This window comes from Drosophila suzukii, chromosome 3 (genome assembly GCF_043229965.1).
Source record: "Drosophila suzukii chromosome 3, CBGP_Dsuzu_IsoJpt1.0, whole genome shotgun sequence".
NCBI classification, from domain to species: Eukaryota; Metazoa; Arthropoda; class Insecta; order Diptera; family Drosophilidae; genus Drosophila; species Drosophila suzukii.
In genome coordinates, this window is record NC_092082.1 from 15,932,132 (window position 1) to 15,955,210 (window position 23,079).

At 44.1% G+C, this 23,079-nt stretch overlaps 9 protein-coding genes across 12 annotated transcripts; 4 read left to right on the plus strand and 5 right to left on the minus strand.

Moving 5' to 3' along the window:
• Positions 1-1,851: 1,851 nt before the first annotated feature.
• Positions 1,852-3,802, plus strand: RNaseX25 (Ribonuclease X25). The gene is made up of 2 exons (XM_036815133.3): positions 1,852-2,008; positions 2,220-3,802. The coding sequence occupies exons 1-2, from the start codon at positions 1,935-1,937 to the stop codon at positions 3,121-3,123; spliced, it is 978 nt and encodes a 325-aa protein (XP_036671028.3). The 5' UTR covers positions 1,852-1,934; the 3' UTR covers positions 3,124-3,802.
• On the minus strand, positions 3,551-6,415 carry LOC108006863 (UBX domain-containing protein 4). Its single transcript, XM_017070432.4, has 6 exons — positions 6,199-6,415; positions 5,997-6,131; positions 5,671-5,934; positions 5,009-5,598; positions 4,304-4,941; positions 3,551-4,241 (listed from the first exon to the last, which is right to left on the minus strand). The coding sequence occupies exons 1-6, from the start codon at positions 6,278-6,280 to the stop codon at positions 3,887-3,889; spliced, it is 2,064 nt and encodes a 687-aa protein (XP_016925921.3). The 5' UTR covers positions 6,281-6,415; the 3' UTR covers positions 3,551-3,886.
• A 465-nt stretch (positions 6,416-6,880) lies between these two features.
• Positions 6,881-7,611, minus strand: HP4 (Heterochromatin protein 4). 2 transcript variants are annotated; one of them, XM_036815134.3, is made up of 2 exons: positions 7,222-7,611; positions 6,881-7,149 (listed from the first exon to the last, which is right to left on the minus strand). In XM_036815134.3, the coding sequence occupies exons 1-2, from the start codon at positions 7,514-7,516 to the stop codon at positions 7,133-7,135; spliced, it is 312 nt and encodes a 103-aa protein (XP_036671029.3). In that variant the 5' UTR covers positions 7,517-7,611; the 3' UTR covers positions 6,881-7,132. The 2 variants fall into 2 exon arrangements, with proteins under 2 accessions (XP_036671029.3, XP_016925923.3); XM_017070434.4 differs by having other exon boundaries at positions 7,234-7,604.
• Positions 7,612-7,879: 268 nt separating this feature from the next.
• Positions 7,880-9,487, plus strand: LOC108006819 (UBX domain-containing protein 1). Its single transcript, XM_036815908.3, has 3 exons — positions 7,880-8,038; positions 8,135-8,740; positions 8,875-9,487. The coding sequence occupies exons 1-3, from the start codon at positions 7,989-7,991 to the stop codon at positions 9,215-9,217; spliced, it is 999 nt and encodes a 332-aa protein (XP_036671803.3). The 5' UTR covers positions 7,880-7,988; the 3' UTR covers positions 9,218-9,487.
• A 42-nt stretch (positions 9,488-9,529) lies between these two features.
• Pop4 (ribonuclease P/MRP subunit POP4) lies at positions 9,530-10,244 on the minus strand. Its single transcript, XM_036815909.3, has one exon. It carries the CDS (start codon positions 10,242-10,244, stop codon positions 9,624-9,626), a length of 621 nt encoding a protein of 206 aa, XP_036671804.3. The 3' UTR covers positions 9,530-9,623.
• Positions 10,245-10,304: 60 nt separating this feature from the next.
• Pop5 (POP5 ribonuclease P/MRP subunit) lies at positions 10,305-11,031 on the plus strand. The gene is made up of 3 exons (XM_036815911.3): positions 10,305-10,425; positions 10,480-10,717; positions 10,769-11,031. The coding sequence occupies exons 1-3, from the start codon at positions 10,406-10,408 to the stop codon at positions 10,946-10,948; spliced, it is 438 nt and encodes a 145-aa protein (XP_036671806.3). The 5' UTR covers positions 10,305-10,405; the 3' UTR covers positions 10,949-11,031.
• Papst2 (PAPS transporter 2) lies at positions 10,958-12,731 on the minus strand. The gene is made up of 3 exons (XM_036815906.3): positions 11,513-12,731; positions 11,277-11,458; positions 10,958-11,214 (listed from the first exon to the last, which is right to left on the minus strand). Exons 1-3 carry the CDS (start codon positions 12,344-12,346, stop codon positions 11,058-11,060), a joined length of 1,173 nt encoding a protein of 390 aa, XP_036671801.2. The 5' UTR covers positions 12,347-12,731; the 3' UTR covers positions 10,958-11,057.
• A 143-nt stretch (positions 12,732-12,874) lies between these two features.
• scaf6 (SR-related CTD associated factor 6) lies at positions 12,875-18,718 on the plus strand. Of its 3 annotated transcripts, XM_036815904.3 has the most exons (13): positions 12,876-13,034; positions 13,179-13,349; positions 13,414-13,760; positions 14,839-15,001; positions 15,211-15,283; positions 15,773-15,847; positions 16,065-16,141; positions 16,207-16,405; positions 16,467-17,534; positions 17,591-17,758; positions 17,850-18,179; positions 18,321-18,492; positions 18,546-18,718. In XM_036815904.3, exons 1-13 carry the CDS (start codon positions 13,013-13,015, stop codon positions 18,642-18,644), a joined length of 2,964 nt encoding a protein of 987 aa, XP_036671799.3. In that variant the 5' UTR covers positions 12,876-13,012; the 3' UTR covers positions 18,645-18,718. The 3 variants fall into 3 exon arrangements, 2 of the variants coding, with proteins under 2 accessions (XP_036671799.3, XP_036671800.3); XM_036815905.3 differs by lacking the exons at positions 12,876-13,034; positions 13,179-13,349; positions 13,414-13,760; positions 15,211-15,283 and having other exon boundaries at positions 13,781-15,001; XR_005014250.3 differs by lacking the exons at positions 15,211-15,283; positions 16,467-17,534; positions 17,591-17,758; ... (1 more) ...; positions 18,321-18,492; positions 18,546-18,718 and having other exon boundaries at positions 12,875-13,034; positions 16,207-16,408.
• beg (malonyl-CoA-acyl carrier protein transacylase beg) lies at positions 18,321-19,937 on the minus strand. Its single transcript, XM_017070443.4, has one exon. It carries the CDS (start codon positions 19,878-19,880, stop codon positions 18,741-18,743), a length of 1,140 nt encoding a protein of 379 aa, XP_016925932.3. The 5' UTR covers positions 19,881-19,937; the 3' UTR covers positions 18,321-18,740.
• Between the last annotated feature and the right edge of the window lie 3,142 nt (positions 19,938-23,079).

The following is a 23,079-nucleotide window of genomic DNA, read 5'->3' on the forward strand; positions in this document are numbered from 1 at the left end:
AGGAAAAAATGCTAGAAATAGAAAAAAAAGGACGGAAGTGAGGAGATATTTTAAAATTTTTTATCCTCCCCAAAAGAAAGTTATTTCAAATGAAAGAGAAAACAATTTTCCAGCACCGAAGGCCAAATCTTATTAAACCCACGGTCTCTATCTAAAAAACAACATTAATTGATTGTACATCGAGGATAATTGTTAAGTTTTCGGGGGGTGGCAGAAATTGATTACAAAATGTTTTTGCAGCTGTTATTATTAAATTAATTTGTCATCAAACAAAAGTCCCCACTCACAAATCTGCATAAAAGCTCGCTATCCTAGTTCTGGCTTACAAAAACATGACACGAAAATAATCACAACTGTTGTTGATAAAATCCCCAGACATGAGCGGGAATTTGTTTGAATATGGTGCACGAAAAGCAACGGAGTGGGGGTTATTAGATTAGAAGTTCGTTCGTCATGTAAATGACTTTTATCGCACCGAATCTAACTAATTGAATTTGATAAATTCATAGAATATGGGGGATATACCAGTTGGTTAAAGGTAGTACTCTATATAATTACCCTATGTGATATTTTGATTAAATCTTTATAATAATAAATATGTAATATAATAATATAATATATATAATTTTTAAATTTTCAAGGTATATACTTGATTATACAATTATTTTACCAATAGGAAAAATGATACTTTAGACAAAAAACTCTATTTGTAGTACTTTAAAAAAATTGGCTTAGAAAAATATAATGATATTTTAAGCTGGATCTCCAAACTCCTTTCAAATAGCTTATACTTTTCTGCCCCCATTATCCCCTTACAATTATGGAGCATTAAGTGTGACAGTTTACTCCACTTATCCAGAATTTCGACAGCTGGCCACTCAACCACCCACCACATCATAAGTTCCACTCCCCCAAAATAAACCCACCTAAAACTAGGCGATCATCAAAAGTACAAAGTACAGTTAAGCAATAATCAATTGCTAAGCAATTGTTGTCGCCATTCGTTGTTGTCATTCGATTTGTTGCTGCTGTTGTAGGTGTAGTCATTGGGTTTTCAACAGAAGTCAACACCAGAACAGATAAAAGACAACAGCAACATTGCAATGTGTAATTATCGTTGTCACTAATTAAAGTTGGATGACTAAAAAAGAAAACAGAGCCACACAATTCGGAATCTTATCATGGGTGGCCAGGGGATTTTCAAGACCCAGACTCGATGGAAAGCCAAAGCAGACAACCTGGCGAAGTATACTTCACAAATCCTAATCAGCCGAAACAATTATTTCTATTTTTTGTATTTTAGCCAGCGATAAGTGTTTGAAATTTATTAATCAACTTTGGTCTCGTTTTGGTTCGGGGGCCATAAAGTTATTAGGAGTCTAAAATTAATGTCTTTTATGGGACCGCACCTGGCAACATTTGACCTTAAGTGCATGAGGTTGTTGCAAAGTCAGTCACTTTTGAATTTTAAATACCTGGCGCCTATTCGATAATTATTCCCTCTTTTAGTGCTCGTTAAACTAGATGTGAGCTTAAAGGAATCTTTAAAAAAAGTTTTTAGGAATAATTTGTTAAATATTTTTGAAACCTAACTCAAAAAAAGACTGTCCTAAAAATATTTTAGGAATCTAACAGTCTTACAATTTATTTTTTATTTAAAAATGTACACACTATTTTGTATTATTATTAATGTTAAACGATGCTATTACTGTAATTTTTTTTATTATTTTTAAATATTAATTTTTAAAAGCGCAAAAGTATGGAAATCCACCACATTTGAATTGAGATTTTGAATTTCAATTCCAGGGCTGCTGAAACTATCGGTTCGTGGAAATGTGGCCGTACGCCGTACAAATGAACATGGTCACATTGGCACTACACTCATCTCTAACGTTTTTGCATCGCAGTTATTATTATTGTTATTTTACAACAAAATGCGTAGCCAGCGGTTTCTATTTGTGGCCATTTTGGCCTGCTTTCTGGTGACCATAAAATCCACGCCCATAAGGTGAGTGTAAGAGAAGGAAACTAAAGACATTTAAATGTTTTGTTGGAATCTTTCTGGACTCCTGCCAACCAACCAAAATTTTACATATTTGTACCCTAATCCGGGAGACATATTCAAGTTCAAGGCTGACCCAGTAATCCATTTCTAACAACAAACAAAAGCCCTTTCAAAATCCGAACAATTACTCATGGTTTCATGTTTCTCGTTGTAGCGACATATCGGATTCGGATGAATCAACTTCAGTGGATGAGAAGTCACAGAAAAATCGAGACGATGACAGTGAACTCGAGGGGTTCCTCTTTAAGGACGACGACGAATCCCTGCAGGATTCTTCGAAGGAGATGGCTATGCAGGATCACAACTGGGATGTTCTGATATTCACGCAACAATGGCCGGTGACAACCTGCTATCATTGGCGCGAGGATAATCCCGACCAGGAGTGCACTCTGCCCCAGAAGAAAGAGTTCTGGACCATCCACGGCATCTGGCCCACGAAGCTCCACCAAATAGGTCCCAATTTCTGCAACAATTCCGCCAGCTTTAGCCCGGACAAACTCAATCCCATTGAGGATCGCCTGGAGACCTTCTGGCCGGACCTCAAGGGCGTTGATTCAACAGAATGGCTGTGGAAACACGAGTGGCAGAAGCACGGAACCTGCGCCATGCTTATCGAAGAACTGGATAATGAACTCAAGTACTTCGAGCAAGGGCTCACCTGGCGGGAGGAGTATATCATGTCGAGGATCCTGGACGCCTCCGACATCCATCCCGATTCGAATAACACGGTGGCAGCCATCAATAATGCCATAGTCAAGGCGCTGGGTAAGAACCCCTCGATCCATTGCCTGTACGATGGCAAACACGGCATCAGTTATCTCTCGGAGATTCGCATTTGCTTCAGCAAATCCCTGGAGCTCATCGATTGCGATGGTGTTAAACAGGGCGATGCAGTGCCCGTTGGCGTTCCCGGTGGCACCATCATCACCAATTGCCATATCGGTAGCCTGGTTCATTATCCCAGCTTGGTGCCACCGCTGCAAAGGAAAAGCAATTGGAAGTTACCCCTCGTAAATGTCTACAAATTGCTGCAGTTCCTCATGTGGTTCACCCTGTAAACAGGTGACAAATTTTCACAACCCAATTATATTGAGGCGCGCCTTAAGAGGTCTCCACATTGTTTGATTCTTCCACTGACTTAATGTACTGGAGATTCGGAGCTTAACAATCATAAGCAGAACAACATACGTTTTTAATTAGCTACAAATCTAGTAAATTTAAAAAAAGGGGTCATATTTTATATTATTATTGCCTAAAAATGTCCACCAATTTACCTACTCCTAATTCGATGGTATTATTTGAATTGTACAAAATTGGATACAAAAACCATTTGTAACTAAGCTGTATCACCCGATATCACACTTATTACTTTATAAGTTCACCTTTGTTTGCATCAACTGTTTTTTCCTTTCATTGTTTTAACAAAGTTGGAAACTTTTCTATTTAAAGGTTATAGGATCGCACTTCGATAAAAAAGACAAGATATGTACTTGAAAATACATATGAATGTACTGTGAATTTAATTAAATGAGTTATCAAAATGTAAATCTTTTAATCATTTTTTTGCAGTAAATATTGTACATTTAATTTTGATAAGCAGAAATTATTTTTTTTCACAAGTGTGAACAATTTGAATTGAATCTGCTTCACTAAACGAGTGACTTTCGGCTGTCCTATCTAACTAGTTACTAAGCTCACATTTGTTTGATTAAAACACATCGAATATATTTAGTGGAATATTATGTGATATAATTAAATTTAGCATAACAGGTTATTGTATAGGTATATATCTAGAGACTGCTGGAAAAGGAAAGTGGTGTCCTATTGCTGCTGCGTGGAGTTCCCATTGTATGTGGCCTTGTCTTTTTCTTTGTCGTCCTTCTTTGTATCCTGTAGTCGTCGAATGTTTGCATCTCCATACTTAGGCGGCTGATATCCACCCGGGCGTTGTTGGAATTGCTGCGACTGGGAGCCGGAAGCCTGGCTCTGGCTGGCGTTATGAGCCGGCGGAGTACTTCCTGGTCCCGGTTGCGTTTGTGGAGTAGGTCTGTCCGCTGCTCCGCCTCCAGGAGTCGTCGTGGGTCTTGCCGTCTGTGACGTCGATGGCTCATCGTATTCGTAGCCTGGTGCTGGTGTGGGTCGCAGGGAGAACAGGTCCATGTTGCGACGGGCGGCACTGAAAAATCCCGAGTTTAGTTTCAAAAGAGCGCTAGCAGTAAATAACGAAGAAGTACTCACGCATCGCCCTGGTGAATTTCCGCGTTGGCCTGTTGTCCTGGCCACCGGATGTTGGCCATCAGCACGGTCAACTTCTGGGTGAGCGGGCGCAGTCCCATTTTGTGGATGTAGTCGAAAGCCTTGGCCGCCGGCGTGATCATGGCCCAAATGACTGTGGCCAGCATGGTCATCAGAGAGCCACCGCTGCGCACCACACGATTCACTTGGTCCTTGGTCAGCACCAGCACCACCGCATTGGGCACTAGATTCAGCTCGCTAAGCGTCTTGACCTCGTCCTCCGTTTGAAACTCCCTTCTTGGATAACTGGTGGCCAGGGTAAAATCACGCACATCGCTGGCTGCCAACAGCTCATTTCGCACATAGACACGAACGGTGGCCAGCACCTCGCCGGCGGGAAAGGATTTGGTGCGTTGTATGCCACCAGGTAGACGGATCTGTAGTCTCGTCTCATCCACGGAACTTATCGAGGACTCTGTAGTAATGGCGTTAGAGGCAGCAGTGGCTGCAGCCGAGTTGGTCGAACTGTTCATATCCGATGAATTGAAACGTTGCGCTTGCTCCGCCCGATCCGCGGCGATCTGGGCACGGATGCGCTCTCTGGTCATCTGCTCCTCCTGACGCTCGCGACGAATCTTTTCCTATAAAGGTAAAAAAAAACAAAGATTAAGGAAGTTTACTCAATATATGTGCTGAAGATTTTCGCACCTGCATGTTTCTGAGCTCCTGTTCCTTGGTTCTGGCCTGCTGGGTCTGTGAGTCCCGTCCCTCCCTGCGCCGTCGCAACTCGTTCTCCTTGTCGCGGCGCTTCTCCTCCTCCACACGCTCCCTTCGCTTCTGCTCCAATAAGTTCCGAACCTCCGCCATCCTTTCCTCAGATTCGGTGATTCCTTGGCCTTCTGCCGGTAGCTGCATCGAAGCTGGAACTGCAGGTGTGATCCCTTGGCCTTCTGCCGGTAGCTGCATTGAAGCTGGAACAGCAGGTGTGAGCAATGGCACTGCTGGTATGAGATTAGCTGTGGCGAAGTTTCTAGCAGCTGCTCCAGATGTGGACGCTGAAGCTTCTACTTTGGTGGCTGCTGCTCTCTTTTCTGCCGCCAAAGCGGCGGGAGAAACAGCGGCGTTCTCTGCTTCTGAACCCGATTTCCCTTCCAAGCTGGAGGATGATAGTTCAGCAGGAATCGAGGAATAACTGGATGCTGCAGGAGAATTGGGAGGATTCGACTTGGGTTCCTCCACCTCTTCAGTTGGCGAGTCTGAAACTGAAGTTGTCTCGGGTGCTTCGAACTTTTCTGGAGCTGAAATATTAGGTATTCAGTTATTGATTATTGATACCATTCAAATTTCTAATTTAAATTTCAATTGACTACCTTGAACTGATTGGCTTTCCGCGTTGCTCAAACTGCTCGAGTCATCTGCTCCAGCAAAGCTCCTGACCGGATTGGGCTGCAGTGCTCCCACAAGCGAGGAGGTGCTGGCGGCTACCTCGGTCTCCGTTCGCTTCCCAGCCAGGATCAGCACCTTGTCGATCTTCTCCGAGAGTTCCTCCACGCTGGCCGTGATTCCAGTGGCTATTTCAAGGGGAGTGCCCGACTTGCCAATGAAAAAGAGCGAGGGAACGGGTACGACTTTGTCTGGAAAACCAAATGACACCATTGCAGATATGGGATTAATTACCATCCGAAAAGTTACTTACATAGCGACATGAACTGTCCGTAGGCAGAGCTATTTCCCTGCACTTTGATGGCCACGAAATCGGAGGTCTCCAGGCGAGATCGTACCCGGCTGTCGTCCACGAACCGCTCCAGCTTTCTGGACATCTCATCCTGGCCTGAAAAGGCGAAATTCAGCAACAATGACGTGGTGAAAATTGGCAATGCAAATACGCTACTAATTACCCTCTATGAAGACCACGAAGACGGCGTCCTTGGCCTTTGATTCTGCCACGGCCTCCGCGATGTTGCCCGTGTGCCAGTTCATGTTTCAGATCGGATTTTCGACTATGTTCGGGTACGGGTAATTTGGCCTGTTTTTGTTTTCCAGAAAGTTTTTCCTGCTGACAGCTGACTCCCGGGTATCGATATGTTCAAGTATCGATAAGTACTTATAGAATAGATTTTTTAAATGTAAAATTGTAATTGCTACAGTTCGATATCATTATTCGATTATAACCCTTATGCCGCTATTTTTAAATCCAAATTTTAAAATTGTGTTGAGAATTCAACAATTTTCAAAATCCGCTTGTTTGAAAAAAAGTAAATGAAAAACCCATTTTTTTCGTAATTACAAAACCAAAACATTAAAAACAAGCCAAGTCCGGCTTAGTCAAAAACATTTGACAATACCAGGAGAAAAGTAAAAATATTTTGACAATGGTGGAACGAAAGTATAATGAAAAGATAAGGAAGTAAGATAAGATAAGAAACGTTATGTATCAATAAATTTTGTTTGTAACTCAACATAGTTTTATAAAAAAGTTTGATGAACAATAAAGTATTTAAATAAAAATGACAGTAAAGACCAGTTCGGTATAGTGAAGTAAGTTTTACAGTAAAACTAAATAATAAAACAAAATAAAAATTGCGTTGACGAATTTTATTTAATGAATCGAGTATCATTAGCACAAGCGAGGGTGCAATTCGTACACATATTTTATGGTAAAATAATCGTCATGATTTTGTATTATTACGTTAAGTAAAATTAATGACTTCTTCCGGTTAATAGGAGTATGATTACTGGATGCGTTTATTGATCTTATAGTTAACCAGATAGGAGAAACCAGTATATCTTAGAATAGGATGGGCGATGATTAGGACCGTTTATAGTTGGCTTCTATTCGCTGGAATTACCTGCAAGAAATCAAGTGTTACAAGGATTGTTTCGGGGGGCCACAGTCGGTCCCCTAGACAATTTCGCAAGACCTTTGCGCTTACCCTCGTCGATATCAGAGTTCATTATGGAACTGGCCGGGGTCACGGAAATCTCGCTGCGCTCTACGTCCGGAAGCCGGGCCACGCGGACAATGCACCTTTTGGGCTTCGGTTTCAAAGGGAAAGGTCGAGAATTCTGGGTGCTCGACGATTTAATGCGCTCCAGATTCACGCGACACTTTCGCACCTGGTACTCTACCTCACGCTCCACGCTACGCTCGCCCTGCACATTGAAGTACGGGTGCCGTGGGATCTTGACGACCATTTTCTTTGTCTTAGGCGACATAGTTTGGCTGGGAAATCGGAAGAACTCTATTTCAAAGTGGCAAAAAGAAAATGCAGCAATTTCGTAGACGCCAAATTTGCAGTGCTGGTAAACGTTGCCGGCGTTGCCGAATTATCGATAGCTGGCACTGTTCAAAAATGCCAGCTGCTCTAGCTAATTTCAAGCCAAGCCGCAAAGTCTTTAGAAATCTTCAACAACAGTAAATAAATAAATAAACATAATGATACATTAATATTGGGTTAATACTTAATTGTTTTTGCATTTATAATTAAATCCATCGGGCGTTCGAACGAGCTACCTTTGGGAGACTACATTCATAGCTAGATAGCCCCGATCTATTCTGTTGGTTGATCTATCGATAGCTTGCTATCGCCTAGCTTTGTTTTTGTGTGTCATTGTACATTTTCTTTCCATAAATACGCGAAACGAATCTAAACGAATACAAACTCCTGTAAAACATTAAACTACCGCCATGAGTGAAGTACAGACCCTGATGGATATGGGTTTCCCCCGGGATCGTGTGTAAGTGCCAGGGACATGTCCGATTTACCACCGGCAAAAAAAAGATACTCTGCGAAAATTGACATTGTTATTTCCTGGTTTTAATTTTTTCCACAGGGAATATGCCTTGCAGGTGACCAGCAACAAGGTAGAACCAGCAATGGAATGGCTTCTGGCCCATGTGGATGACCCGCTGCCGACCCGTCAAAATGCCGGGGAGTCCCCGAGTTCGGCGATTCCCCCCACTTCCGCAGTGGATTCCTCCGCCGGAGCAGCCTCCAGTAGCACAAGTGGTGCCGGTGAAGCCTCTGCAGATTCCCCGGTGGCCAAGTCCCTGAAATGCGACGATTGCGGCAAGGTCCTAAAGGACCACACTGAAGTGGAGTACCATGCAGCCAAAACCGGGCACAGCAACTTTTCCGAGTCGACGGAGGAAAAGAAGGCCCTCACCGAGGATGAGAAGAAGGCGCAGCTTGCCCTCATCGAAGAGAAGCTCAAGCAGAAACGCATCGAACGGGAGGAGCGCGAGAAAACCGAAGCTCTACAGCGGGAGAAGAATCGCATTAAATCCGGCAAGGACATGACCGAGGCTAAGCGTCGCATGGAGGAGCTCGAGATGAAGAAGATCGTGGAGCAGCGCAAGCGCGAAAAGGACGAAGAGAAGGCGGCCCGCGATCGCGTGAGGGCTCAAATCGAGGCGGACAAGGCGGCACGCAAGGCTAGGTAAGGGTTATTTAAAGGTCTAGTGTATTGGTTTTTATAAAATAACCTGTATTCCACATAACTGTAATGGTATCTAAACGTCGACTTGCTGATGTTGTCTTTTATTCGTCTTATAAATTTCTATCTATCCGCAGGGAACAAAAGGAATTGGGCAATCCAGAGCCAGCTCCGTCAGTGAGTTCTACCACAGTCTCGTCACCACCTGCAGGTGTTAAGTCTCCGCCGCGCGACTATACCGAAACCCGCATCCAAGTGCGCCTACAGGACGGCTCCACGCTCCAGGAGACCTTCAACGTAAAAGAGCAGTTGTCCGCTGTGCGTGTGTTCATCCAGATGAAGACCGGCATCGAGTCGCCCTTTTCCCTGATGACCACTTTTCCGCGCAAACTGTTCGCCGAGGACGATTACGAGAAGCCGCTGGAAGTGCTCGGCTTGGTTCCATCCGCCGTCATCACCATGACCAAGACGGCTGCATAAATCTTTCCTTTTCAACTGGTAAATTGGTAAATCTGGGAATCTCTCCCGCAACGAAACAAAATGTCTAGAAACTAAAAAAAAGGAAAACGCGGCGCGATATTTCGCAAAAAAAAACATTAAATGTACGGTTTTATATAATATATTAAACAAGAAAAACTAAACCCTCTGACGGTTTAAACTAAATTTTTTTGTAAAGGATCTTTAAAGGATATTCTTAAAATACACCTAAAAGCACATTCAAATAAAATGATTTTGCTGAAGTGTCATAAATGTTTAATATGTATTAATGCCCATAAAAAAGCTAAAACTGAGTTTCTTCTCAAAAATTCGTATTAGTTTGTTTATTATTAAAGTAACAATAGAATTCGGTTTCTTAGGCTAATGATTAGTTTTGGTCTTGAAGTTCCTACATGAAGGGCTCCACAAAGTTCTTGATTTTTTTAACGCTTCTCTCGGCTGGTCGAATATTTAAGTGTTTTCCGAATATGGTGAACTGCATGTTGCCCACTTTCATTCCAAAGACGCACTCGCTCTTGGGGATTGTCCTCAGCCGGTGGTCCTTGCCGAGGAGCTTAAGCACGTTTTTGGTGTCCATGACACATATGCCATCTAAATCCTCCAGAGTGCGGCACTTGGATTGGACGACCTTTAGCTTGGCGCCGTGTAGATCTAGTTTTACCAGCTGCCGGCTGAACTCATCGTAACGAGGATCGTGCACTTCCGGCACCTCGGCTCCCTCTCTAAGTTCCAGGTGCTCGCGAACATATCCTTTCCAGAGGTTGTGAAGGGGCAGGGCTTCTTCGTACTTCATTTGCTTGGTCGGAAGGGTATTTAATCCAAGCTTCGCGTACTCCTTGCGACTGAGAACCCCAGATTTGTGAGCGCGGCGCTTGCGGGAATGCTGTTTCTTGATCTTCGTTCCCTCCAGCATGGTGATGTGATCCGGATTAATGTTCACATTCATCCGCTGGTGCGGAATGACCAGATCGGTGACAAACTCTTTGTAATCATTCGTCGTGGGGTCCATTTTTTTAATTTTATATCATCACATGGATGATCCGGCTGTTGATCAAAACAAACCAAATTAGAGATGGAAGAGGGGGCGCTCTAATTATCGATACTAGTTATCGGCAGGTGGTCTGTTCTGGACAGCACTTCGACGGAGTTGCCAGATCGGTTGGGACAGCGATGGTTCGCATAAAAAATAGGTAAATATTTACCAAAAGATTTTACATTTTTGGAAATTAACCTGCCAAAAACAGATATATAGCGGTGCAGATTGTGCCCTTCACACCCACACAATCACTGCGGCTCAACGACAACAGCCTGGCGAAAATTCTGTTGCAAAATGTGGAGAAATACCATGGGGTCTACGGCCTAGGAATGATCGAGCAGGGATTCCGAGTGAAGTACATCAATGATCGCACCAAAATAGCAATCATACGGTGCCTGCATCGTGGTCAGCGCTTTGTGTCCAGCATTTTGCCATTAATTACTCTGGTAGGTCCTAGTTATATATCTTCAAACCAGCCATAAATGTATGTTTTCCAGATCGGAGATGTACGAGCCAAGTTTAGGACCCTCTATATCGGCGCCACCATCATCCAATGCAACAAGTTTATAGTCAAGCACCAGAAACAGTTCCTGGACCGCGCCATGGGTCAGATAACATCCGCCAAGGAGCGACAGGATCTCTTCAAGCGAGTAATGGAGCTCGACATGGATAGATAACATACAGAGGTTGTTTAGCGTATAATTAAGTAATTATAGTATACGATTTTCTTGTAGAAAACCGTTCTCCCAATTCGACTAAATCGTTTTTCTTGTTTTTGGTATTAAACTAAACTTCGATGAGGAATTTGCGACTCGGTGAGCGTGCAACCTTGGCGCCGAGCTGCTTTAATCTCTGCCGGATGTCGGCTAGCGTTAGTTTGTTCTTCTTGCTGTAGACATTGAGATATATGCCGAGGACAACAATAAGTCCGGACCACAGATATCTGTCAATGAGATAATTGAGTTGGACAAAAGATTTAAAAGGTATTGTTTATGATATACTGACTGCATGGTAAACGGCTTGCTGAAGAGCACAAAGGAAAAGGCTATGGTCACTGCCTTGCGTGCGGTGGTCACTGTGGCAGCTATGGGAGCACCACTACTCCTCACGAGAGCCAGCACAAATTGGATGCCTAGGTAGCCCGACAAACTAAACAGGAAGCCATAACCAAACGTCTCCAAGGGATGCTAAAATAGATACAATTTAGATGTAATACATCAAAGAAGTACTCTTTCACCCACCTCCAAGCAGAAGGCGAAGCCGCTGAAGAAATTGCCGGTAACCAGCATGATCACAAATAGGTACACGAATCCTAAGCCGTAGGAGTAGAAGACCACCTCGCTGCTGGGCGCCTTGTGCTCCCTCATGGCCTTCTCCTGGACATTTCCAATGGCCGCATCGCAGAGCAGTGCTCCGGAAATCATGGCCACGCCCAGCAGATTGAAATTGGGCGTCATCTGGGAGTCAGCCAGCGTAAACCAGGCCAATCCGATGCACATGCATGCGGCTGCCGCAAAGTCTAGCAGTCCGTAGCGTTTGCCCTGGATGAGGATGCTTCCCACCAGGACGGGAATGAGTTTGCAGCACTTAAAGATCACCTGGGTGGGATAGTTCAGATAGCCAAGACTAGAGTTGGACAGACCCATAGTGCCCAAGGTGAGGGCGGCCAAAACTAGGTAGGTTTTCATGGGAATGCAACGTGGCTCCGGCTCAATGTTCCAGAAGGAACCACCGCTTATCCGATAACCCTCAAGCCGCCGTTCCACCAGGCCAAAGCCAATGTAGTAGCCGAACTGGACGAGGGTTAGGAACCATCCATACGGCTTGAATCCTTCTACGGTGAATATGAGCTCTTGCAGATAGCCGTACAGGATGTACAGGATGAAGACACCGGCACAGCTAAGCAGAAACTGGGTGGTACGATTGTAGAACGTGAGGTCGAAGCACAGGATTCGTAGTTCCGGCGGAGCTTCCGACGAGGAGGACTTCCGCTGCGAGGGCGGCGAACTTCCCGCCGACTGGCCATTGTTGATGGTGATAACGCTCCCAGCATTATCAGCCATTCTGCTCCCCATCGGCTTGTGAGTGTGAGCGTGTATATATACACACTATATGGTGCTCAAACCCTATCTAATGATAATGTGGCGAGGACGAGGACCGTGTAATTCAATGCCACGCTATCCGCGGAGTTGTCGGCTTAAAGAATAGATTTGTCATGCCTCCTCGGATGATGCATTAACTACAGGCAGGCGTGGTGATTTCTTTTCAGTACGAATCGCAGTGTCTTCAAATATAAACTAGATTTGTTTACCACAAATTATTTTTCCCAGAACTAGAGATGTGCGTGTTGCGTTATTAGTTTACGATATTAATCGGTGCGCTAAATATCCCGGTAAAAGCTGTTGGCAGGGTGGCAACTCTGCGGTTACCGGCATTTCGCATTTTCAACTAAAATATACTTCCTTTTACTGATTATCGGTTGCAATTGCTTTTTATATATTTTAAACTGTAGTTTTAGTAGGGAAAACCTATTAAAAACAAAGAAAAACTTAAAAACCAAAAGCAATTCCATTTCAGTTTCCAGAGTGACCCTAAACGAACTTCGTATATGGGCAGTGTTAGGAGACGGTCACACTATAAGGAAAAATAAGAAGAAGCAGTGAAAAGTGCCGCTGGAAAATTGTAAAAAGTGATGCATTTAGGAATTTAACCAGGATTAATCAGTTTAAAACAGTCTCAAAATGGACGTACAGCCGCCTCGTGGTTAGTACTTGAATTCAAAGGAGCTTTAATGCGGCTCTGAAGGAACACGTTCCGTGCCCAGTTAGACTAACCCGCACACACACACACGCACAGCACAACCTTTGATATGCTGAAAATTTATGCAAAAAAATGTTTTTCTTGCAGACGCCAGTTTACGCAATATTATAGATAAACTGGCCGAGTTTGTGGCCAGAAATGGACCTGAATTCGAGGCCATAACCAAGCAGAAGCAGCAGAATAATCCAAAGTTCGAGTTCCTGTACGGCGGGGAGTTTGCCAGCTACTACCAATTTAGGGTGGCAGCGGAACAGGCGCGTAAGTGGGGTCTTAAACAAACAAAAATGGCTCCTAGTAACCCCTATGTTTACTCCCACTACAGTGCTGAAGCAGCAGGGCATTAACCAACAACTGCCACCGGGCGGTCAATCCGGCCACTACATGCAACAGCCGCCGCCAATGCAGCAATCCCAGCCACCTGGCCACTATGCGCCACCCAATCAGCAGCCACAGCACCCGCCAGAAAACGCACAAGATAACATGCAACAGCAATCGCAGCACCAGTGGCCCCCAAACTCCGGCAATGGAGGTCCGCCAAATATTCAGCAGGCCAATGGCAATGCCATGGCCATGAATCTTACCTCCCAACTGGACACCATCAAGATGCAGCAGAAGACGCTGCGGGAACAGATCAAGCAATCCGAATCGAATCTCTCCGCACAGCACACGGTAATTTAAAGTTGACAACGACTGGGGTATCTCTATGTTCTATGCAAACATATTTTTGGGAGATTAGAGCAGCTCAAGCGATCGAAGGAAAGATTACCACGTATTGTTACCCTTTTACTTGATCTTGACTGTCTGCAAATTTGTTTTTCCCATTTAAATCCTCATCTGAGAAATGCTTTTAAACGACCCATTCGAAAGAATAAGTTGCAGTACTAATTCTTTCTGCAAGTATTATGAGTTTAAGTTATATTACTTCAAACTTGCCCAAGAACTGTGATACATTGTAATATTTGCAATTACATATGTTTTAACAAAGAATTTCAACGTATTTGTCACTCTTTTACCATATTCTTCTCCTGGCGAAGAGTAAAAGCAGCTAGAAATGGTTTTTTGTTTTGTTTTGAAAATGTTTACCTAAATTCGTTCCTCAAAGAAGTCTTCCCTAAGCGATTCTCACTTTTCTGTTGACTATTTTACTTAATTCATAGTATTAACCAAAACGTAAATTCTTATAAGAACCTAATAGATTTAAACATCTTAACTCTAAGCCTGAATTCAAAGGAAACGATAATACTCTTTGATTTGTTTCTTGTGGAAACCACAAATTATCATTCGAATCCCTAAAAAAAATTAAACTTGCTCTGGCCCTTCCCCTGACTAAATCTCAATCGATCTACTCAGTCCCTGATCTCTAAATGCGGATAAGATAAAGTTAAATGTGTACTTTCAGCATTACCAAACTACAAACTCTATTTGCTATTATTTTAACTATTGAATTAACAATTTACAATGCTACATTAAATTTTTGCTTTATTGTATTTTTTGAAACATAAACCAAAAAAAAATTACCAAATCAAACCACTCTTCATACCAACTGACAAAAACTGTATAAAACCAAAAAAAAAAAAAACAAATCCTAAAATCAAATTTGTTTGAAACGCTTGTCGACTTGAATACGAAATCGCGAAATGCGAATATGAATGTGAAAATACCTTTGTGTGCCCAATGACCAAACTGATCCGATCCGAACGCATCCAACGCACCGCCAACCAACCAACCAAACGAAACCCACCTGTAGGCCCTGATGAACCAGAAGACGAAGCAGATCGAGGAGGCCATTGCGGCGGCGCAGACGACGCAGCAGGAGCAGATGGCCGGCGAGCAGGGCATTGTGCTGAGGGACTTCGATGGCGTCCTGCAGCCGATCATCGAGTCCTGCACCAAGGACAGCATCTCTGCAGGTAAATATGAGTTCGGCGACCCGGCTGGATTCCATTATTGCTTGTTTGTAGTCTCGTAATCAGTCATATGTTAGCTAAAGCAGCATTGTTGCAAACAAAAAACACACACTAAATGAATCCATACTACCTTTTGATTACTCCTTAATCCTAATTTAATTTCGCCAGTGACAATGACAATATGAGTAACCCGTTTGATATTGCAATTTTAGGCAAGAACTGGATTTTACAGCATTCAACCGACAGCGCAAAAATCAATGTCGTTTTACAATATCTTTTAAAGAAGTATGCCTCAGTTTTATAATTAATGACCTTCAACATGTATTAATTAAATTGTGTTTCTTTCTTTCAACGAGTGAAATACTAACCAAACATACAAAAACGAAATATCGAAAAACAAGCGAGAGATGATCGATTGAGCGATTGAGCGTTTGAGACTCCCCCAGAGAGGCTCGAGATTGATTCGTTGATTCGTTTTCGAAAGATGTTATGATCATGAGTAGAGTTCCCAGATCCGGAAGACTTATAGCTAGGGCCACACACCTAAACACATCATTTTACCTAATAAGTTTAACCATATATACACGCACAACAACACACCAACACTAAGCAGTAAAAAAGACAACCATCGGACAAAAAACAAAAAAGAAATCAAAAAGAAAGAAGACCAACTAACAAAAATCATTATACTTGCACAACAAGTACTTTTGGCAATGTTGTTGTGCATTCAGAAAACTAGAAAAATATGTTTTTCGTTTGTTAATTTATTTTTAGGGCTTTGGTCAATGGTTCAACGTTTCAGCAAAAATTGCATCTTATATATTTAGTTAATGATATACTACACCACTGGTAAGTTTGCCAAGTCAATCACTAGCATAGTATAGTATTAAAAAACCACAGACCCCCTAAGACTAACCCACCGAGCAGTAACCCAGCTTAGTTGGTTAGTTTAGGTCATACTACTCGGACAGAACTAGACGAAACTCAACAACCTGACCTCGGACTTGAAACAGAAGACGTTAGATTAGCCTGTTGGTGAGTGCTAAGTGCAACGATGTATTTACAGCATGCGCAAGAACATCAATGACTTGAAGAACAGCCTCGAGAACGTCGTCATTCCGATGTTCTGCAGCGCCGACTTGAGTATGTATTTCCCCCTTCGAACCTTTGCTCTCGGATATTTAATGTTATTATATACTCACCCACAGTTGCCAGTAACGACCAGCGCCAAAAGTTGGCCAAGCTGTTGTCGCTGTGGGAGTCCAAGGCCAAGTTCTTCGATGCCTGCGTCATCTCAAAGCTGCAGTCACCGGACTCGTCTATGCAGGAGTACAAAACTAATCTGCAGAACATGTATCATGACATAACCGCCAAGTTCACGCAGAACACAAAGGTCACACTAGATAAGTAGGTAACCTGAAGTTTAAACTCTCTGGACATCGATTAACGTTAAACCTTCGTTTCATAGCTACCAAAAACAACATCAGATATTTATCCAGCATGCAAGCCAGCAAATTGCCCAGCTCGAGAAGCAGGCACAGCATCTGGAGCAGCAGATAATGGTGGCCCAGAAGTCCCAGCAGCAGCAGCACATGCTGCAGCACCAAGGTCCTGGCGGTCCTCAGCAAAAGAACATACCATCGCTGATGTCCCACCGGATAGCAATGCCAGGAGACCGCGAGCACATGAACAACCAGGGTCCGCATGATCAGCAGCACCCTCAGGCGGGTAACAATATGTATCCAGGTGGTAACTTCCATCAGCAGCAGCAGCAACAACAGCAGCAGCAGCCTTCGGGGAATCCCTTTGCGGATCCACGGGGACCGAACTTCTTCATTCCGGACATGTCAAAACCACCGCCAGGCTTTGCCGGGCCCATGCATCTCCATAACCAGGGACCACCAATGGGCGGCCATCAGCAGCAGCAGCAGCAACAACAACAACAACAACAACCGCCGCCGGGACAGTTTCCTCCAATGCAGGGACAGGGAACCGGCAATGAACCACCTGTTGACCTGGGGGTTCTCAGTGCAGCAATTCAGGCCTGCTTGCAGATGCAGCAGCAACACCATCCCGATGACCCACAGCAGCAAGGACAGCAACACCAACTTCAGCAGCAGCAGCAGCAGCAACAGCCACCACCAATGGCTGCCTATCCCCAGAGTCTGGTCAGACCCGGGCAGCCAGCCAGTGTTGATCAGGAACTGGACCTGGATGTGCTCAATGCGGCCATTCGAGCGGTTATAACCAATAAGCCCGAGGACGGTCCATTGGAGGATGGTCAACAGCCACTGCAGTCCGTCGAGGGCGAATCTGGAGAACCTGTTGTGATCGGAGAGCCGCAAATACCTACAGCGCCTTACTACGACTTGCCTGCGGGGTTAATGGTGCCGCTAATACGCCTGGAGGATTACAACTACAAATCCCTCGACCCCGCAGATATACGACTGCCAGCTCCAGCGCCACAAAGCGAGCGACTGACGAATGCATTGAATGCCTTCTATTCCGCACCATCTCACGATCGTCCCAGGGATACGTAAGTGGCTAAATCGAATGTTTTAGACGTGACTATATTACTGAATTACCTTGCAGTGAGGGTTGGGAGAAGCTTGGTCTCTATGAGTACTACAAGGTGAAGAATGCGGCGCGAAAGCAAAAGGAGGAGGAAATCAAGGACGGCATTCGGGAAAAGTCGCGCTCGCCCAGTCCCATTGTGCTCGAGAAACCCCTTCCAAAAAAGAGCAACAAGCGCGTTTATCGGTGAGTTTTTAAATTTGATGAATATAAGTTGTTAATTTCTTACTTTCTATAAGAGACCATTATTAAAAGACACCTTTAATTCCCATTTAAGATCCAAAAGTCGCAGTCGCTCCCGCTCAATTACGCCGCCCCATCGAGAGAGATCGCCCTCACGTTCGAGATCACGGTCGCGGTCCTTAGAGCGCTCCTCAACGCCGCCACCAACGAACCGCAGCAGGGTGGGCGGCGCAGGCTTAGGAGGAAGTGGTGGCAGCAGTCGCAAGGGACGCAACCGATCGCCGCGCAACGATCGGGACAACAACAGCAGTAATAATCGCGAGAACCGTGTAGAGCGCAGCAATTCCAATAGCAGCAACAATGGCAACAGCACCAACCTAAGACGCGTGGAGCGCGATAGATCTCCAACCCCTCCGAGTTTTTTGTAAGTGAAGAGAATCCATTAATCTTTCGATCAAAAAGCGCATATAATAGGCAACTGTTCAAGATCAATAGTTGAATCCTCCCATCACGTGGCTAGTATTTACAGAGAGTCCAACTAATGGTTAATTTTTCCTATCCCCAGGGGAAGCACCTTCGCCAAGCCCCAGGAATTCATCGAGGAATCAAACAAGGGCCACCAAATGCTCATGAAAATGGGCTGGGCGGGCACTGGCACTGGACTGGGCTCAAAGAACCAAGGTATAGACACGCCGATTTCGGGTGGTGAGGTGCGCGATCGTCGCGAAATGTACAAGGTAAGATAGCCTGCACACACCAGAAAATCAAAATCTAATCACTTTACCCACAGGGAGTGGGTGCCAATATGCATGATCCCTTTGAGAGCTTCCGCAAGAACAAGGGCGCAGCCTTTGCACATCGCATGCGTTCGCGAGACGACAAGAGTTAGGATCTGCCGCAGGCCAATAACTCCAGTTTTTTGTTTCCTTTAGACGAGAAAATATACATTTTTATAAAAGCAAACTGAATATTTATATGTACAAAGTTAAGCTATAACATTTATGCTGGATTGAGCGGCCTTGGCGTTCACCTTCTCCAGGACCTGGACGAGACCCTTGCCAGGACCGCATTCGAAGGTGCGTGGAAAGTCGACGCCCTGCTTGCGCTCGTACATCTCGTGGAGGGTCTGTTCCCATTTGACTGGTCGTACGATTTGCTTGGGCAGCTGGGTGAGGATATGCTTGGCGTGGCGATAGGGCTTGCCATCCACATTGGAGTAAACCCTAATGACCGGATCCTGCAGGCGCACTGACTTCAGGGCTTTGGTAAACGGCTCCACGGCGCTTTGCATCAGTGGTGTGTGGAAGGCGCCGCTCACAGCCAATCTCTTCATCCGCCGAATCTTGAGGGCTTTGGCGTTTTGTTCCAGGAACTCGAGGGCCTCCACGTTACCGGCTACCACCTTGCAGTGCGGGTACATGTAGTTGGCGACGCCGCAGTAGGGCGACTCCACTCCCTTGTCCAGGCACCACTGCTGCGCCCGGGCACAGGCCTCGCCCAGATTGGTGTCCGGTCCGTAGAGCGTCATAGCCATAGCTCCGGCTGCCTGATCGCATGCCGCCTGCATAGCGGTGGCCCGAACTTGCACCAGTCGCAGAGCCTTGTCAAAGGGCAGGGCATCTGCATACACCAAGGCCGTAATCTCGCCTAGACTGAAGCCGGCGGCGGCCACACACGTTTCGATGGCCTTGGGCCGCTCCTCGCGCAACTGCTCCAGTGCCGCCAGCGAGGACACCATCACAGCCAGCTGGGCGTGCTCCGTGCGGTTCAGCTTCTCCCGCGGTCCCTCCAGGCAGATCTTGAGGAGATCGTACTTCAGCACCTCGTTGGCCAGCTCGAAGATGCGCCGGGCGCCGGGGAATCGAAGCAGCTCCTTGCCCATGCCCACGTACTGAGTGCCCTGGCCAGGAAAAAGCATAATACTCGTTTCCTTGGGATCGATGGTTGGCCGGCTTGGCTGATCCAATGGCTCTGCCAGCTCGTTGAGCAGCTGCTGTCGCTTTTCCAAGCTTTCCGACAGGACGGTGGCTTCTGTGGTCGCTTTGGCAGCATCGCTGCTCCAGCGGGACCAGCTCAAAGTGCCGGAAATCCTTGGCTCTCTTAGTAATCTGCGGGCGGCCAACATTTCTTTACAGAATTATTGCGGCATAACATAACCGTAAAACATCTGATTGGAGATGAGATGGTCAAACACCGATGTTATTATCGATTACTATGTGCTAAAAATGATCGATTGCTTTAGACGGAAAACTAAATTTAGTTCATTTTGAAATTTAAACTTTGGCGGTTCGTACTCTGAAACGAAACACATATTGGAAACTAGGGGAACACACTTTTCGGAAAGTCGCATTTAGGACTATTCAAATGTTCTTAAAAACTTTACAAGAACTCTTACTTCTAAAGTAATTTTTATTCGCAATCACTTTGAATCAAAACTTAAATCATTTATAAGTTATTGAAAGGCTTCTTGGAACTTCGAAGATGATGTGCCATATGAGCACTGATCATAGAAAAAGATTACCACTACTTGGAATTTCACCTGTCATCTTACTCATTGACCGTCGTCTCATTAATTAATAGTATTTAGGGGCCGTTTTCTTTTGGCACTATTTGTAGCCAAACTTGATTTATGTTGCTAGGCTATTAGTTGGTCGTTGACAGTCATGACGAAATAATAATGGTGTATTCATGAGTCATTATGACTACTCTGTATGAGGAGCATGTATGCTGGCCACAGCTTCATTCGTCGTCGAAAATTAAATTTTCGCATTGGAGATCCCAAACTAAATTTCAGACTCTTCTTTGGTATTAAGGGCATAATAAATAAGACGTTACTAATTTTACCCTAATAAAATATCGCATTAGGGGCCGTGCCACAAAAAAGAGATGAAATTTAAGGAATAAGATTAAGTAAATCATTCAGGTGGCAAGCAGATCTCTTGGATGGACAAATTTGTGAAACCAATTGATGTCAACAGTGGCGTAGCCAAGATTTGGCTAAGGGGGTTTTCAAAAAAAATATTGTGTAGCATACTTTTTAGTCCTAAGCATAGGATTTAAACTATAGACGTTCAATTTATAAGGTAGGTATGACAAAAATAGTATGCAATTTTCTGACTTCAATAAAATCATAAAATGAAACAGATCATATTCTTTTGGATATAAAAAAAAGCATGGAAAGTTCAAAAACGTTTACTATCTTTAAAGATCAATGCCTAAAGATTTTCTAAGTTTTGGGTATCAACCTTTTTAGCCCTTTGTATATTCCCCATTTAGATATTTAAAATCCCCTGCCAAAAAGAACGGGTATTCTTTTAGGCCATGTGCTACTCGGAACCACCAAAAAAAGAATTTCTAATTTGAAATGCGATCCCAGCGAGGCAGTTGCAGAGTTTTTTGAACCCAGGGCGAAAGAGTTACCCTTCGGCATGCCAAAGGAGCTGGCAGAGGACATGGATGAGGACGAGGACGAGGATTGGCAAAGGTGAACGACAAAGCCGCCGGCAAAGTCAGACACCGGAGATGACGTGACGCACCACTTTCGCCCTCAGTTCAAGGAACAGGAGATCTGGGCATCAAAACAAAAACACTAGCTCACACGCTCTGCCAGCGTTCCATCGATGTCCCTTGGTCCATTGGACCCCTCCGGCACCTCATCCCCTCTAACTCCGGCCGCGGCCCAAACTTAAAGATCCCTTCTCAGAAGATCGAGCGACATTCCCTGCTCTTTTCTTGTTGCCAAGGAAAGGACCCATATGCGAAATGCTCTCGTCTAGACTGCACGAATATCAGATCGTCGATGGACCGGCGATTCTATTAGAACCCAAAAACCTGTTTGGGTTTCATGCTCCGTTGGGTTTTTTGTTGTATTTCGGCTCTTTTTTTTTCGGTTTTTGTTATTTTTTGTGTTTGATAATGAGTTGTGAATTTGATGCCCAGGTAGGGGCATTCGGCGGAGATCGTTGACATGGCGCAAGTGGCGCGATTCCTAAAAATCAGGTTGTGAAATTGTATTTATGAATGAGAGCCCGTGGCGAACCAATTAAATTGCGGCATACCAAAAAGAGTTTTACCCACAACGCACACATTCCAAGCCAAAATCGAGGTTCCCAGAACGTGCCCGTTACCGTTATTTGGGAGGGGGTGTACTTGGATTGGATTGGAATGGGATCGACGAGCACGGGAATGCACATTCCGAAGGATACGTGAGAAATTGCGGGGGATGTGCAACTGCGTCGTAATATTGCGCATACGCCACGGGGGCTGGTTAGCATTTCCGCGTTTAATGCGATGCGAAAATGCAACGAAGGCGATAACGAATACAACAAAAGCAAAACGAAACCGAATCTCAATCCAAATCCGAAAGGTAACGATCTGAACACATTAAAAGTCGGCCGAAAGTGTGCATTGACCGAGAGAGCGGCTAAATATATCCAAAAAGAACGTAACACAAACGATACGATCTGATAAAAAAAGAACAAACGATGATGACGCTCGATACAGAACAACCGTTAAGCGGTAACTGCTCACTCAATGATGCTGCAACAGCTCTCCCTGTGAGCGAAAGGGAAAGCGGTCCAGAAAGAGAGATAGAGGGAGAAAGACAGAGCTGCGCACGAGGAAAGCCGAATGAAAACGAGAGTGAAAGTTCTACACTTTCGCTTTTTCCTTTTTACAACTTCAGCTATAAGGATTTAAAATAACCAAAAATTATATGATTTTTGGGAATGCATTTCCATAATTAATCGAAATATTATTATACCTATTTATATTTCGTTAAAACACTTTTAATACCTGCACTTTTCTTCAAATAAAATATAATATTTTGGAAGATATTGTTGTACAGTAGTATTTTTGCGTCATAATGGTTAAGATTAGGGTGAATGCTAACTGTTATTTGCTCTTTGCTTTTATTTCTTCCTAAAACCAGTTTTAAAATTTTGATTAAATTAACTTCAAAATCTATATAAAATCTATATAAAATAATATAAAAGCTTTCAGTTGCTTAATATATTGTTATTACTCCTTATCAATGAATATACAGGTAAAACTGCTTTCAATATGTTCAGTTTCATTTACTGAAGTGGTGCATTTCATGTTTTACCAGAATCGTCAATAATGAAAGGTAGATATTTATTAAATGTTGTGTTCCTATCAGCCACCAAGACAAAAAGTAGGGTCATGTCTATCACAAATTTAAATACCATTTGTTTTTAAAAATATGTATGTACTTTATATTCTCACAATGTATGAAGTTAATTTTATTGTTATTAAATCAAATTGTTTAAGGTATTCTTAGTGGGATTATAGATATGCAAGACTCA